This window comes from Candoia aspera, chromosome 6, assembly GCF_035149785.1.
Source record: "Candoia aspera isolate rCanAsp1 chromosome 6, rCanAsp1.hap2, whole genome shotgun sequence".
In the NCBI taxonomy this organism is placed as follows: Eukaryota; Metazoa; Chordata; class Lepidosauria; order Squamata; family Boidae; genus Candoia; species Candoia aspera.
This window is the reverse complement of record NC_086158.1, coordinates 57,638,094-57,655,847: the sequence shown is the minus strand read 5'-3', so window position 1 is coordinate 57,655,847 and position 17,754 is coordinate 57,638,094. Positions and strand designations below refer to the sequence as shown.

General features: G+C 38.8%; 1 protein-coding gene across 1 annotated transcript in view; it reads right to left on the bottom strand.

The window, feature by feature from the left end:
• Positions 1 to 3,073: 3,073 nt before the first annotated feature.
• CCDC172 (coiled-coil domain containing 172) overlaps positions 3,074 to 17,754 on the bottom strand; it is a 38,759-nt gene continuing 24,078 nt past the window's right edge. The window contains exons 7-8 of the mRNA XM_063306143.1: positions 4,997 to 5,084; positions 3,074 to 3,145 (exon numbers count right to left, since the gene is read on the bottom strand). Coding sequence (XP_063162213.1) covers positions 3,113 to 3,145; positions 4,997 to 5,084 — 121 coding nt within the window. The 3' untranslated portion in view covers positions 3,074 to 3,112. The remainder of the gene's footprint in view (positions 3,146 to 4,996; positions 5,085 to 17,754) is intronic.

Sequence of the window (17,754 nt, the reverse complement as noted above, 5' to 3'; positions counted from 1 at the left end):
TCATTAGTGTCCAGTGGAATCAATCAATTATACCATTCTAAAAAGAAAGAAGTAAAAAGTGGAGACAAGACCAAAATGAGACCATCTTCATCCACTGTTTATCTGACAAGTGATAGAAACAGCATCTTTCCTTAACCACTTTTGCTTGCCAGAATAAACCTTTTCAATATTTTCTTCATGTGCAAAGATCTGTTTAGATGATTGATGTTCTTAATCTTTTTTTTTAAAAAAATCAAATATATTGTGTTTCATTTATAAACATTTAACTTTATTCAGGATATCTGGTATATTGCTAATAATGCCATGTACTCATACAAATTTGGAAATGTTCTGTACTCTAGCATTCTAATTAAAATGACATAAGATTCATCTTTCTCTTCTTGTTATTTCAAGAATTATTCATCTTTGATTTAAAAATTGCACATGCAGACATACCCATGCTTTGTTCACGAATAGATTAAATGAGCCTAAGATTTCTGTATGGGTAAGATAATGGTGCTAATTTCAGCATCTGTATGTACAATACACTTGGATCAATTAAGCTCCCCTCATAAATGTTTGCTGGGACCATAATTCTATTCTACTTCACTGATGATTTATTTCTTCAGTTCACTATGATTGATATGGACCATAATTTTGTTTGTCTGAGAAATAAAATTCATGGATACACTGATTTTGAAAGTCTATTCATTTTTGCTTGAACATTGTATTATATGAAAAATAAAAAATTCAGAATGTGGACATTATGAAAATGGATAGGATTTACCAATAACATTGTTATGTTATTTCTAGAAATACCTTGCTCAGAGAATAAATGGATTTGCTAGGTGTTCTTTTAATGCCTGCTCTATTATTTTGTTTCAGGTCTTCTTCAGACTAGAGTTGCAGTAGGAAACATACAAGCTAGAATAAACATTTCTGGCAATGCATACAACTTCCTAGCTTATAGCACTGGGATTTCATTTCTTATCCCTTTACACAGTTATGATCTTCAAAGCTATCAAGCAGAAGGAGGCAAAATGGTGCCTGTAAACATCTCATTTGAAAACAGACCTTATGTTTCATCTGACCTTTAAATAAAAAGAAAAATGAGAAATTAGCATGCTCTAAAACAAGGCATCAGCCTCTAGTATCTGGAGTGGATTTCCCAGGCATTGTTAAAATAAACCCCATAAACCTTATACAAAATCAAGTTGGGTATGTTAAAGTATGCTCACCAGCCCAGAAGAAAAAAAAAAGGAAAGGAAAATAAATTGGAGTATTCTGCTGAGATGGGCAGAGGTAATGGGAAGGAACCATGCATTTTTTTCCTAATATACTGGTATTTCCTATTTGACCCTGTCTACCATTTGTGAATAGATAAGCTTTCTTCCCCATATTATGCATGTTAGGATTAGGAATGAGGACTATCATTCAACTGCCAGGACCACAAGTTATGGTGAGCAGCATATCCTGGTGGGAGTCGAGCTTGGAGCTTTGCCGGGAGCTCAGTAGCAAAGTAGAAGAGAGACAATCACACGAAGACAGCACCTCAACCCAACTAGTGCAAGAACTTTTGGAAAAAGGCAAAGGATGTGTGTATGCTAATTTGACACTTTTGTTTGAACTGAGCATTAAAGACATATTTATGTGGCAACAGCAACTTGCAAGTCCTAGAGTAATAGCCTGTTCTTGGGAAAGGTGTGTGCTGCAATGAAGCATTGTGTACAGATTTGCTGTGGTGTGTTCAGTCCTTGGGAAACAAAGAACCCTCACAGAATTGCTTGCGGTCTTCCTGGAGGCATCTAGCCTTTGTTGGAAACAGGATGCTAGACTAGATGCAACAGGAGGGTTCTTCAATGAAGTTATCAGGGCTGATTTTATGTACTTACCATGATTAATGAATCTTTTACCTTTCAACCTGTACACCTAGCTTCTCGTCAAACAGAGGTACCTTCAGAGTTGATAAGCACTGTGAAAACAAAGCTGAATTGGTTCAATACAAACTGTAACCTAAACTGTTAGACGCCAACTTCCAACTTTGACTTATACAATTTTGACTTATACATACATCACATAACCTTTAATTACCGAAGCAAATTGTCCTCAGACATATTTTAAAAGTTGTAATTGCACATCAACTAGATAGACTATGGTCATAGACCAAAAGAAAGAAAAGGCCACCATAGTAAAACACTGCATAATCATTAGTAGTTACTGCTCATAGCAGTGCAGAAGCTGTACACGATATAACAGAACTTGGCCACATTGACTCATTTATTTATTATTAATTTTACAATTATTTATATGCTGCCAACTTGATCAACTCTACGTTACGTTACAAATATCCAACATGTCAGAACTGTGGAAGTGTGGAAATCTAAAGCTGGTGAAATGAACTGAAGCACCAATTGTGAGCATTGGTTAAAAGCCCCATGAAATACATATTTGTGTAAATATTGGCTATTCATGTAAAACAATTGATTTCATAATAACAATGATTAAGTAACATTTAAACAGTAGCAACATAAATACTGATATATGAAAACTGGAAGTAAAATGACCATTGGAGATGTTGGGAAATTCAAAGTTTTATCTAAACAAGTTATTTAATCTTAAAGAAAGCAAGCATTCAAATGTCACCTGAGAGTTATTAAAAATAGGTTATACGGTCTTAGAAGCAATACCTTCATTTATTGTTTTCCAGCTTTTTAAAAAAAAATATATGCACAGCACAAATATGTTGTACATTAGGACATTGAATGGAGATAATGACAAGGTCTATGTTGTATGGAATTGTATGCTTCTGCCAGAGCTGGTAAAAACAGAATGCAGACAGTTTTTTACTGATGAGTATGGGAATGGGAACATTGCCAAGGAAAAATCCCACTGTGTGAAAGGAAAATGATTTGTTTACAGTTGCTAGACATCCATGGTAATGAATATTCAGAAGCAAAGATTCAGTATGAGTTGTGAAAAAACAGACTCCTTGCTCTGCTAGCAGGAAAAGCAGAGTATGATAAATTTAACTATAAAGGATTACAAAAGCAGCATTTTTCTAAAATGCTCTAAAGATCTAAAGATTTCTAAAGATCTGTTCCTGTGACATATGAATCAGTCCACAATATGTTACTTATTTGGCTGAAGACTTTTTTTGTAACAATTCCTGCAAGGGGAAAAAAAAGAGACAGGAATCAATAATAGAATGTTCCCTGCTCCTTACTATAAAATAAACAACAACCAAACTAATTTGACTTGGTATTTGCTAATGTAAACCTGAACCCCTGATAAATTCTGCAGAGTGCTGACAGGCTGAATTTCAAGGAGAAAGAGGTGGGGGGACTTTGCCCTTCTCCCCATCACTACTGATAGATTATTTGTGAAACAGACAAAGGAGTAGTCTGGGATCTGCAAATCATCTTATTATAACTGCTTTCTTGCAGTTAGCATTTGATGGAAGGTTTTGATTTCATGTACAGCCCATAAAAGGAAACCACGTTTTCTTCTGTCAGTGTGGATTGGATGGAGGTGTTTGTTCTGTCTATATTCCAGAACAGTGTTTCTCAACCTTGGCGTTGTTAAGATGTGAAGACTTCAACTCCTAGAATTCCCCAGCCAGCATGACTGGCTGGAGAATTCTGGGACTTGAAGTCCACACCTCTTAAAGTTGCTAAGGTTGAGCAACACTGATCTGGAACAACTATGAGGAGAGTAGATTCTGCAGGGGGAAAAATATATATATATATGAATAACCAGTAGCTGGAACGGTGTTTAGCTTGAAGGGGGAGAGGGTTGGGGGTTCCTCCTATTATTTTGCTTTGCAAAGAGAGGGATTTCTCCCAATTATACCATAAGATGTTCTACTAATGAAATAAATGGCAATTGTATATTGAACGTATATAATAAGTAATGTACTCCAATGGCTTTATCTATTTATTTAAAACATTTCTGTATCACCCATCTATGTTTGCATCTTCAGCCAGTATATAAGGGGCTTCTCCTTGTGTGTATTACAGTTGCTGTAGCTAGCATTCCTGTTGCAACTGAAATGTATACATGAGATTAGGCTGTAGCTGTCTGTTGTTTATTTGTTCAGTCACTTCTGACTCTTTGTGACTTCATGGACCAGCCCACGCCAGAGCTTCCTGTCAGTCTTCACCACCCCCAGCTCCCCCAAGGATGAGTCCGTCACCTCTAGAATACCATCCATCTATCTTGCCCTTGGTCAGGCCCTCTTCCTCTGTCTACTGTATAGCATTAGTATGTGCTATACAGTAGCCCATGGGAAAGAGAATAAAGCTGCTTTGGGCTAGATAGGTTGTACGAGAATATGGTCGAAGGACTTAAGATAGGGAAGGCAAAGTAGGCATGGTAAAAGTGGAAGAACAAGGAGTTACCCAAGTTACTACGCTGTCAACTTCTCCATCCTGTAATTTGGCAACCATAGCTTTAAAAGCTAAATCCTATGCTATTTTGTAACTGAGTTTTGTACCTAAAGTAAGTGTGACTTTTAATTGTGACATCAGGTTGCTTTTTGCTATGAATATAATTGCCTGACATTCTCACTTTTATTGCGGTCTGCCCATGGTTTAGACTGCTCTTTCGTGGTTTTACAAAGGTGTATTTCCAAGCCTTTAAATTAGCAAGGGCTAAAGAGCTCAGATGTTCCAGGCTGTGTCAAATGTCTATCCTGAACAATGAATTGCAGGAAAGTGCTGAAAGGTAAAGTAAATAGGGAGTGGCATTTGGAATGGAAAACAAAAACCAACCTAATACCTAAGGATCACCCACAAGCAGGAGAACGGTCTTCCTATCTTTCCAGCAACTACTTTTGAACAGCATACTGCTTCTAGTAAAAGGAGTGATGTATAATGGGAAATACAGGTAACAGTCTGTAGGGCAAGTAGATCTACCTGCCTGATAGTATACTGTTTATAAAGAATTTTATGTGCAAGATTATAAAATCCATTTCCCCACCTCACCCCATAATGATACATGTTAAGTTAAAAGGGCGTACCATCTGCAGAAATTCAATTTCCATTTGAAGAGCCTCACAGGCATTTTCCATTTCATCTTCTTTGTAAGTCTCCAATTGCTTTTTAAGCCTGTGCCAATATTAGGAAAGAAAAATAAAATGCCACCTGATATGGTGAGGTTGTCAGCTTCCTCTTCACTGCAAACTTGATCCTAGCTTTGCAAACCACATTTAACAGAAAGGCAGGATAGAAATTAATTACATTATTTATTTATTTTATATAAATAATCACATTAAGGTAGTCCTCACTTACTGACCACAATTGGGACCAGCAACTCCATTGCTAAGTGATGCGGTTGTAAAGTGAAACATCACATAACTGTGCTGACTTACAATGTCAGTTCCGACTGCGATCATTAAGCAAATCACCCATGGTTGTTAAGTGTGATGTCACGTGACTGTGACTTGCAACTTCCTGCTGGCTTCTCCATTGACTTTGCTTGTCTAAAGCCGGCTGCAAAGGTTGCAAATGGTGATCACATGACTGTGGGACGCCGCAACCATAGTAAATGCATGCCAGTTGCCAAGCACCCAAATCATGATCACTGTGATGGCTGCAACTTTGGGGACTGGCCATAAATCTCCTTTTTTAGCACCTTCGTAACTCAGAACAGTCACTGAATGAGCAGTCAGTAAATGAGGACTACCTGTACATGTTTTTGTATTATTGGATGCAACTTAAGCAAGTGTGGAATAATGGAGAAGGTGTCTGATTAGGAGCTAGGAGGTCCACATTCTACTCTCTCATTAGACATAGAACCTTAGTCAGTAACTTCAAGGGTCATTGTCTTTCTCAGTGCAACCTACCTCACAGGGTGGTGGTTGTAGAGAAAAATAGGAAGTGAGAGCACTATGTACACTGACTTATGCTCCTGAATGAAAAGGGGGGAATATAAATCTAATAAATAAATTAGATACAGTGAATAATATAGAGAAAATGTGTCAGTTATTGGAAGACCCTTCCTTGAAGCACCATGACATAAATTTAAGTTATGGTCATACAACCAAGAAAATACAAAAATGTATGCAATGGCCTTTACTTAAGCAGAACAAGGAAACAAGTATTTTAAAGTGGATTACTGAATTCACATACAGAAATCTGTAGGAGTAGGAGAACAACATTTTCAAGGCAAACTTTTAAAGATATAATCTTATGCCTCTTTCATAACTCCTAATACATTGCTGATGCAGTCTTAGTTCAGGCGAGGCACAGTGAATATATGTCATAAACTGTGTTTAAGGTTTTTGAGTTGCACATGACAACAAGTTATTGGTAGTGGCAGGCAAAGTGCTATTTATTAAAAAATCCTGCTTTTTTTGAAACAGGTTGAGAAGCAGGTTACATAAAATTCATCCATAAAATATAGAAAAAATTATTTTTTTCATTACAGACTAGCCAACTCAACTTTAGTAAAGAGCAAACTCCTTATATGCTGAAGTTTACTTGTTGATGATCATCAGGAACGTTCCTCAGATTAATAATACAGGTTCCATATGAGATACATTTGAACTAAATCTTCAAAAGAAATTTAAATATATATCTCATATATTTAAATTTAACTGTGGATATCGTATTATGTGAAATGTTTTATTAGCATAGACATTAGTTAAAAAATTAATAATTGAATGAGTAACACTAGTTCCATTAATGACAAGTTAATACATAATCTTATAATAAATAGGCCAAATTTTAGTGGTACCATGATTTTAAAAAAACTAGTAAAATTTGGGAATTATATTAATTTTATTCTGGGTTCTTCAATGCAGCCTCTGAACCTGTCTCAGAGTTTAGAACTGAAGAACAAATGACAATTAAACAATATAGGCAGCAGAAAACTGAAAAGAAGTGAGTAAGAAAAATAAATATTTATGGCATCTCTTCTACAAGAAATTAAAGAGGTCTAAAAGCTAAGAATCCACATGCAGGATACTACTCATTATATTTGCTTAAGTAGATACTTATTGGACCAAGAAAAGGCTATTTCAGATCATTTAATGGCCCGTAGTATATGCGGCAATAAAGTTAAACTGCACTCCCTGTCATACCTGTCAGGAGACTGCAGAATGAAAGTTAACTATAAAATTGTTCATGATAATAGAGGAGCAATTTCTGGGGTCACTGTGGCAATTTTGTGATTGCTAAGTGAGCTTATTTAAGAAAGGGTTATATTTTGGTGACAGTATATCGGTTAGGACATGGGGTATGGGCTGAGATTTTGTGATGGACTACAGTAATGCAGCAGGTCCTCAGGAAGGAGGGAGCATATTCCAAGGAGGGAGTGAGATAAGAGAAAACACAGTCCGGAGCTGGAATGTGGGAAGAAAAGAGATTCTGAGTAGCCCCACCCTAGAGCCTCCCAGGTTATTTCCCTTTAGGTTAGGTAGAGTAGCTTTAGTCTGGCAAGATTCTGTCTATACAGCATAAGCAAATAAAGAACTGAACTTTGGCTGGATTGCTTCTTTGTCATCATTGGGCTGAGCCTGACAGGTTATATATACATACGTATATCTGTAAAATCTAATGAGATTTACAAGTTTTCTGTATGTAAAACAATACTTTAACACATGAACGTTACTTCTATGCATAAAGATTCTGTTGAGCATAATAGTAGCATGCAGTTCTGAATGAAAGGCAGCTATTTTAGTGAAACATTAACTCAAAATCTAGCTTCACTCTTATTATGCCTTTATCCAGTGTAGATGTTTTTATAAGCCACTCTATATCCTACTGGCAATTGTGAGAAAAAGGATCAAGCAGCTCACAGAGAGCCTGCTGTAATCTACTCACTAATAAATGAGGGCTAGAGTATACTTATCCACTTTCCAAGATTAAGGTCAAACCCCTAACTGTAGCACACAACTAAGGAAGCTGGATTCACAGAGTCTCATTAATCAAGTTTAATGTCATAAAAAAGCGGTGGAAGCTAGATAAGTATGTTCTAGCTCTCCTCTATGGCAGGGTCCCCATGAGCTGTTTGATCCTTTTTTTCACAGCTATCCACTATTATCTTTTGCCAGTAATGCTGTCTTAGGACACATGCGCAAACACTATGCATGTTTATTGGCCTTAGGGATTCCCAGTCGTGTACCCAAATGCAGATATATCACCTTTACTAAAACTGATTTTAAAAATTTATTCTGTATTCCTATATTGTATTTGAAGCTAAACTAATATTCCCCAATAACAGACTCTGAATATAAACAACAAGTAAAGAAAACAATCCTCTGATCAGGGCAGGTTTACAAACCAGAAGAAGTGAATCCTACCTAAGATTTGACCATGACTCTTAATATTGTTCTTCAGCAAAGGATCGTTACCTTGTCATGGTGCTGGAGCTTGAGCACCTCAATGATGCCATGAGTTAAACCGTGAAGGGCCACCCAAGACGGGAAGGTCATGACAGAGAGGTCAGACTAAATGTAATCCCTGGGGAAGGTAATGGCAAGCCACCCCAGTATTCTTGCCGTGAAAACTAAATGGATCAGTACAACCAGAGATATGTCAGTATACCATCGGAAGATGAGACCCCCAGGTCGGAAGATGGTCAAAATGCTACTGGGGAGGAACAGAGGATGAGTTCAACTAGCCCCAGACGTGATGACGCAGCTAGCTCAAAGCCGAAAGGACGGCTAGCGGCTGATGGTGCTGGTGGTGAACGGCGAATCCGATGTTCTAAGGATCAACACACCATTGGAACCTGGAATGTAACATCTATGAGCCAGGGCAAATTGGATGTGGTTATTGGTGAGATGTCAAGATTAAAGATAGACATTTTGGGCGTCAGTGAACTGAAATGGACTGGAATGGGCCACTTCACATCAAATGACCACCAGATCTACTACTGTGGACAAGAGGAAATGGAGTAGCCTTCATAATTAATAGTCAAGTGGCTAAAGCAGTGCTTGGATACAATCCAAAAAACGATGGAATGATCTCAATTCAAATTCAGGGCAAGCCATCTAACATCACAGTGATCCAAATATACGCCCCAACCACAGATGCTGAAGAAGCTGAAGTAGAGCAGTTCTATGAGGATCTGCAGCACCTACTGGACAACATGCCTAAAAGAGATGTTATTTTCATCACAGGAGACTGGAATGCTAAGGTGGGCAGTCAAATGACACCTGGAATTACAGGTAAGCATGGCCTGGGAGAACAAAACGAAGCAGGACATAGGCTGATAGAATTTTGCCAAGACAACTCACTATGCATAACAAACACTCTCTTCCAACAACCTAAGAGATGGCTTTATACATGGACTTCACCAGATGGACAACACTGAAATCAGATTGACTACATCCTTTGCAGCCAAAGGTGGCGGACATCTATACAGTTGGTAAAAACAAGACCTGGAGCTGACTGTAGTTCTGATCACGAACTTCTTATTGCACAATTTAGGATCAGACTAAAGAGATTAGGGAAGACCCACAGATCAGCTAGATATGAGCTCACTAATATTCCTAAGGAATATGCAGTGGAGCTGAAGAATCGATTTAAGGGACTGGACTTAGTAGATAGGGTCCCGGAAGAACTATGGAAAGAAGTTCGCAACATTGTTCAGGAGGCGGCAACAAAATACATCCCAAAGAAAGAGAAAACCAAGAAGGCAAAATGGCTGTCTGCTGAGACACTAGAAGTAGCCCAAGAAAGAAGGAAAGCAAAAGGCAACAGTGATAGGGGGAGATATGCAAAATTAAATGCAAAATTCCAGAGGTTAGCCAGAAGAGATAAGGAATTATTTTTAAACAAGCAGTGCACGGAAGTGGAAGAAGACAATAGAATAGGAAGGACAAGAGACCTCTTGCAGAAAATTAGAAACATCGGAGGTAAATTCCAGGCAAAAATGGGTATGATCAAAAACAAAGATGGCAAGGACCTAACAGAAGAAGAAGAGATCAAGAAAAGGTGGCAAGAATATACAGAAGACCTGTATAGGAAGGATAACAATATCGGGGATAGCTTTGATGGTGTGGTCAGTGAGCTAGAGCCAGACATCCTGAAGGGTGAGGTTGAATGGGCCTTAAGAAGCATTGCTAATAACAAGGCAGTGGGAGACGACGGCATCCCAGCTGAACTGTTCAAAACCTTGCAAGATGATGCTTTCAAGGTAATGCATGCTACATGCCAGCAAATTTGGAAAACACAAGAATGGCCATCAGACTGGAAAAAATCAACTTATATCCCCATACCAAAAAAGGGAAACCACAAAGAATGCTCAAACTATCGAACAGTGGCACTCATTTCACATTCCAGTAAGGTAATGCTCAAGATCCTGCAAGGTAGACTTCAGCAATTCATGGAGTGAGAATTGCCAGATGTACAAGCTGGGTTTAGAAAAGGCAGAGGAACTAGGGACCAAATTGCCAATATCCGCTGGATAATGGAAAAAGCCAGGGAGTTTCAGAAAAACATCTATTTCTGTTTTATTGACTATTCTAAAGCCTTTGACTGTGTGGACCATAAGAAGTTGTGGCAAGTTCAATGCACTTTACTAACCAACTCCTGAATCTAGCTTTAATCAGAATTAAGCCTGGGGTGGCGCAGCCTATACTACAGAGATTCCTACCCACTTCCTTGGGTTTCAGAAGTTCACAAGATTCCCAGATTTAAGACAGGATACCTCCCCATTAACCCCCCCCCCTGGACTTGCCCATGTGGCATCCAAGCCAAGTGAATATGAGTTACTTTATCTGCAAGAGAAAAACAATCCAGATGGCTTGGAGGCACCTAGTTTCACCCATACTTCCTCCAAATAGTCTGGGTCATCCTAAAGAAGGTTGCTGGTTGGGAGTTTGTGAACACAATAAATCTGAAGAAGAGTTGCCATTCTTACCACCACTAAGTTGGCTTGACTCTGAGCTTGTATCAATGCTCAGTAATACTAGCTTTTGTTTTATCCACTTTTGCTCTAGGCATGTTTTCAGTTGCTTCACCTCTTGTAGCTCCTTGGAAAACCAGAGTGCTGCTTGGGATTGGCAACTGAAAAGAGGCTGCTTGTCCAGTCCTCTGCCACCTCCCTATTCTGGAGATTATTAATAAGTGCAAGACACATTTGCCTGCCCAATTGTTTGGAAAATCCCCAAGCGCCCTTTGGAAGCCCTATGGATTCAGCAGGTATTTGGGCCACAGCATTCTAATATTTTCTCCATCCTTGCAGATGTTCAGGGAGGATACAATCTTAGTGTGATTAGAAAGTGACTTGGCCAAAACAAAAGACAGAATGTTAATGCCCTCCTAATGTTTATCTAGACCATAACTTATTTGCTCTGAAGTGAATACCACATCCAACATGTGCCCATCTAGTGTTGGAACCATAGGTCCAGGAACTCATGAATGGCTACTGCTGGTCAGCTGTGGTCAGGACTAGTTTGCTTTGATGCCCAACTTAATACACAGGCCTTTGCAGCCAGTCACCTCCAGAGCAATCACTGCAATATTTTCACAGATGACCATAATCACTACCTTTCCCTGACCTGCTGCTGCAAGACCTGAAATCTGGATGAGAAGATTTCCAACAGGGGTACGTCTCCATTGCTGCTCCAGGAGGCATCAGTAACGCACACCAGGTCTGCATGTTTATCCACCACATCTTACTGCATACAAGCCTGGAGTTTACTAGCAGCAATCGGAGAGAAGATATCTGTCAATTCATCTACCTGGGCCCAGAATAGAGGCAACTGGCTTAGAAGAAGGGACATGTGATAAAGTATAGGCCCTCTTTCTCCTGGGATGACCCACCTAGCACACCTTGCTGTTCACTCAAGTTCCTTCCACATAGGATGCCTAAGCTACATCACAACCTGATCTTTCCTCACTGACTTTTAAACTCTCTGTCCCCAGCCATAGAGATCAGTTGTAGTCTAGAATTGGTCACAACATTGGTAGAATGGCAGCCACTCTTTGAGTCACTTGTTCACTCAAAACAAGAAGTGGGAGAAAATTACTCCAAGGTAAGGGAGAAAGGAGGAAAAATCACTGGGAAATGAAAAAAGAAAAGAAAGATCATTGGGAAAAGGGAGGTAAGAGACAAAGCATTCCAGTTATGAGGTTCTCCCCCTCCATGCTGCTTGTACTCTGCTGGCATGCCTGCCTGCAGCTTGGATTCATGAGAAGTGGATTGGTTAGTAGTTTCCACATGTGAAGGGAATCACCCAGCATGTCAGCTGGAGAGAGGATGTCTTGTCCTGTAAGAGAGTAAGGAGTGCCCAGTGTGTGACAGCTGGCAAAGCTGACATGACTGTAAGTACAAATAAACAGCCCATCTGGATTTGGATCAGAGGCAGTGAAGGGGAGATGCAACAAGACTCCAGATAGCAAAGAGTGAAGCGGAGGAGAAAGGAAACCACTCCATGAGACTTTTGCAAGACAACTAAGATTGTTGAATTGTGTGAATACACTTAGGGTTTTAAACGTGTTAGGTTTGAAAAAGAGCATGCCTGGCTGTTTGGTGGCAGTGAAAGAAAGAAAGAAAGAGCAGAGAGAGAGACTGCATTCTTCAAGCAAGCCTCTCAAGACTCGGGTACGGCATTTAATCAAAAAGTGCAATGGTGCCATCCTAAACCTTTGGTTCTGAAAGCTCAAAAGTAAAGGTGAGTTGTGTGTTCATAATTAGAAGTGTCTTGGTTCCTTTTGGATCAGGAGGTGGGATAATGTCCCACAGAGCCACCTGCTGATGGGAGTCTTGATTGAAAGGGGTTTGAATAGGAATTAGAATATAAACTGCTAGGCCCTATGGGTGGGACTTTTTCTGCTTCTCCTTCCCCTGAATTTTTCAAATTCAGGACTCACCATTGTGGAAAGAAACATAGCTATCCAAAGAGCTACACATATATTTCTAAATTGGCAATACAGCCTTCATGTCTTGCAGCTGAGATCCCAAAAATAGATTTAGAGTAATAAATCCATTTAAAATAGGCAATCACAATTAACGTATCAACTTCACACACATCTACTTTGCTTTTGATTATGTTCACACCTAAGGAGTTTGTTTCCACTGTAATGTTTTACTGTTGTTGTGCCTCAAGAATATCATCATTTAATTTCGAAGCTTAAAACTAGTTGCTCCAACTCATTTTCCCTTTTGCATATATTTGATTCCTCAGAATCAGTTATCCATATCCCTTTTTAAAAGTGTTATAGTGGAAATGAAGCTGAGTCGAGCACATTTAAGAAGCTTATGAATATCATTAACTAATCCTCAGAATTCCTTTTGCCTTTTTAACAGTGCACTCATATTTCTATTTATCGGAAGTTTTTCAGTGAAATTTACAGTTTACTCAGGATAAATGAGTCGATTGGGAACTCCTATGGTTACTGAGTAGTCGGATGTCTGCTTCCTAAGCTAGTGAAGTGCCGTTCAGTTTCTGAGGGTTGTAACAGATGTTCTTTCATCTATCTTCATGACCACCAAACATGTCTGACTGAATGCTAGAGTGAGCAAAGCCTGCATTAATGCACAACAAGTGCCAAAGATTATACATAGGAGTCTGAAAGAAAATTCAAATATGTTTAAGTAAATAGGAATGCTGTTTATAGGAGCACACTTGAGTAATGTTATAATTAATAACTTGTCAGTCTGAACAATGTTAGTTCAGGCTCTACCAAGAGTATTCTGTTTTGTTAACTAGTAATACCCTGGTAAACATGTGAAATTTCATTACGAAGACAGAGTTCTTTCCAGTACTTGTACTGACATGTTCTGAAAAGATCAGAACTTTTCAGAATGGCTGAAGATGGAATCGTCAGATTTCAGAGGTGAAACGTAGCTACACTGAAACTAATTTTACTACTGAAATCTACAGGGGAATGACAAATGGACCAACAGCTTTTCTAAATTAAGTTTCCTGCATATGCATCTGAATAAAGAAAATTATTCCCAAGTGAAATTCCAATAACAGAATTTACCCTAGAGCAAGTTTTTATTCTTGGATTATAAACACTGAAGCTGGAGTCTATAATGGAAACCCTGACACATCTCTGACTATAATAGTTCCACTGTGCATTGATATAAAAAGTTTTAGGAAATCAAAGAGCGGTTGTCATTACAGAAATTCATTCTGTATCCCATGGATTACTCCAGAGATGGAAATTTCCTCCTTATAAAATTAACATTAAATTAAGTTGAAAATATTTGCTTAGAACCAACACAATCATGGCCTTAGGCAACCTACTACTAATATGAAGGATTTGTTAAGCTCTAGTGGAAATATTTCCTTGATGATTTATGTGAATACAGTGTTCTTTGTTCTTCTATGGTTTCATTAATATGGTTTATTTTGCAATAATAAAACATTATAAAGCCAACTTTATTTTAGATTAATCTAGTAAACAAAATCCTCAATAATCAAATGACATATAAGAACAACATAGTATTTCAATGCCATTTCTAGGTTTAAAAATGCTGCAGAAGCTCACCTCTCATAAAGAACAATTCCTTCTGCAGAATCTGTCTCTTGAAAGGAATTATTTAAAAAATGAAAAGAGAACAAAAATTCTAAATCAAAATGTGACATACAGTTATCTGTCTGAAAATGTAAGATAAACATACACATTTTAGGAATGTGAAAACAGCTGTAAATCATGGATGTCAGAACACAGGATAGAAGGCTGGGGGGTGAATGTTAATTGAGTCCTTTGCAATTGAAGTAATAAGTAGAGCAACCTAATGGGAAAGGGGAGTTCTAATAAGAAAATACAGTCCATGGTCTATATTTATTTATCGTATGGCACATTCACATTGCAGTTCAATAGAATAAAAACACAGGAGATAAAATACAGGATATAAAATATAGAATATAAAATTATAGACATATTTCTAGATTACAAATATAATTTTTTGCTTCATCTGTCACAGCCAGGAAATTGGTGAAATCTTCGTTATAGGCTCTGTTTTGGCACTCTGTCACTATATGTTGGATAGTTTGTTTTTCAGCCCCACAGTCACAATTCGGTGATGTCATTTTGCCCCCCTTATAAAGGACATCAGCACATCTACCATGGCCCATGTGGATTCTGTTCAATGTCCATATCGCACAGGGCTGATCAAATCCAGATGGTTTCTCTGAGATGCAGGGTGAGCTTCAACACTGTGGAGGACAATTTTCTAGCCAATTCTGTTTCCACATTCTGTGGATGTTTAAGTCATCTTCTACAAGTGATTTAGCAGTTGAAACAGCTGGATGTCTAGATCTCAGCCTATTTCATTCCAGGCAGGTTATGTCACTCAATATTGGCAGCTGGGGGTTATCAATAATCTTCCAGTATTCTTGAAGGACGGCATTTTTCCATCTTACATCCGGAGGTGGTATATGACTCAGAACAGGCAGCCAGTAAGTTGGATATCGTATTATCCCACTGACAATGCGCATTGAGTCATGCAGCTGTGCATCAATCCTACTTTGTGCGGACTGTTACGCCACACTGGGGCACAATACTCTGCTGCTGAGTACACCAAGCTGAGTGCAGACCCTTGCGGTATGTACGCTGCCGAACCCCAACTAGTGCTGCATAATTTATGTAAGAAGTTATTTCTGCTTCTCAGTTTGGTGGCAGTCTTCATCAGATGTTCTTTATAGGAAAGCGTCCTATCTAAAGTAACCCTGAGGTCCTTGGGGTGCATGTTGTGGTTAAGTCGATTTCCCTTAAATCTTACATTAAGCTTTCTGCCTGCTGATCTATTACAGAGATGGAAGTATGTTACTTCTGTCTTGGTTGGACTGGCTGTAACCTCCACCCACGGAAATATTTATCCAGTATTTCTTAGTCAGTAGAAAGAAGATCTTCAGTTGTCTCAAAAGATTTATGTTGGGTGGCTATAGCCCAGCCATCCACATAGCCAAACTTCCTGGACGTTGTATAGGGTATGTTGGCTATGTATATGTTAAAGAAAAGGGCTGTAAGAACTGAGCCTTGTGGTAAGCCGTTATTTAGTATTTTAGGGACACGACTATCCTCTCCCATTGCCACAAAAAAAGTTATTCCGGAAGCATATTATCAATAAGTCTAATAGTTTTTTGACATGGGATTACTTGTATTAATTTATATAACAATCCATGTCTCCACAGTGTCATATGCTGCACTCAGATCTATAAAGGCAACTGATGTTTTCTGCTTTGCCTGATATCCTGCTTCTATATAGGTTGTTATTGAAAGCAGTTGGTCTATGCAACTTCGGGCAGGTCAGAATCCAGCTTGTTCTACTGGGATCATCTGGAAGATCTTCTGGTTGATTCTATTATTATCATGGTCTATAATTACCCTCTCACAGATCAGATCTCCCTCCCTGGGTCTCTCCTATACTGAGAAATAGTGAGTAGTGTTCAAGCTTTCTCACTGGTGTCTTCCCCAGCCCAGGATCTAGAATGCCCTCCATGGAGGCATCCCAGGTGCCATTCTGAGGCTCTCTGAGAGGAAGCCTGTTATGCCCCTATTGCCTTGGAAGGTCAGATTACAGCCTTTTCTAGTTATTTTAATATATTAATATAAATGTATGTTTGATTGATTGATTATATGCCATCAAGTTGTTTTCGACTCCTAGTAGCCACACAGATTTTCTCTATGATGATCTGTCCATAACAGGATTTTTCAGGTCTTCCAACATTGCACCCATTTCCACTATAACTGAGTCCATCCACCTTGCTGCTAGTTGCCTTCTTCTTTTCTTTCCTTCCACCTTTGCCAGCATTATAGCCTTTTCCAGAGAGCTGGGTCTTTGCATAAAGTGTATGAAGTAAGATAATTAGAGTCTGGTCAGTTGTGTCTTGAATGAGAACTCTGGGTTGATTTGTTTGATGATTCATTGGTTTGTTTCCTTGGCTGTCCACAGTATTCTCAGGAGTCTTCTCTAACACCAAAGTTCAAAGGTGTCAATACTCTTCCCATCTTGCTTCTTTAAAGTTCAACTTACATTTCCATTTCACAGGGAATACTATGGCTTGCACAGTTCTGATCTTTGTAGGTATAGACACATCATGGCATTTGAATATCTTTTCCAAGTCCTTCATGGCTGCTCTACCAAGTACTAATCTGTGGCATATTTCCTGACTGCTTGTTCCTTTACTGTTGATGGTTGATCCTAAAAGGCAGAAGCTAGCCACCACTTCAATATCATCATTGCCAATTCTAAGGCTGGTTGCTCGACCTGCTGCCATTAGTTTCATCTTCTTTAAATTTAATTTTAGTCCCATTTTTTCACTTTGCTCCTTAACTTTTATTACTAGAGCTTGCAGATCCTTTGCATTTTTGGCTAACAGGGTAGTGTCATCAGCATAGCGCAGGTTATTGATATTTCTTCCTCCAGTTTTAAAACCATGCTCATCTTCTTCCAATCCAGCTTCCCTTAATATATATTCAGCATATAGGTTAAATAAATAAGGGGAGAGTATACAGTCTTGTTGCACTCCTTTGCCAACCTGGCACCAGCCTGTTTCACCATGTTCTGTCAGTACTGTGGGTTCCATAAGTTTCTCATGAGGAAATGACATATGCTCAGATTCCCATTTTTCTGAGCACATTCCACAGCTTGATGTGATCAACACAATCAAAGGCCTTTCTATTATTGATGAAGCACATAGTGACTCTTTTTGGTATTCTTAGACTTTCTCAATTATCCAGCATGCACCAGCAATGATGTCTCATATTCCTCTGCTTTTCTAAAGCCAGCTTGAACATCTGGCATCTCTTTTTCCATGTAGGGCTCTAATCTGTGTTGGATGATCCTAAGAATTACTTTGCTACCATG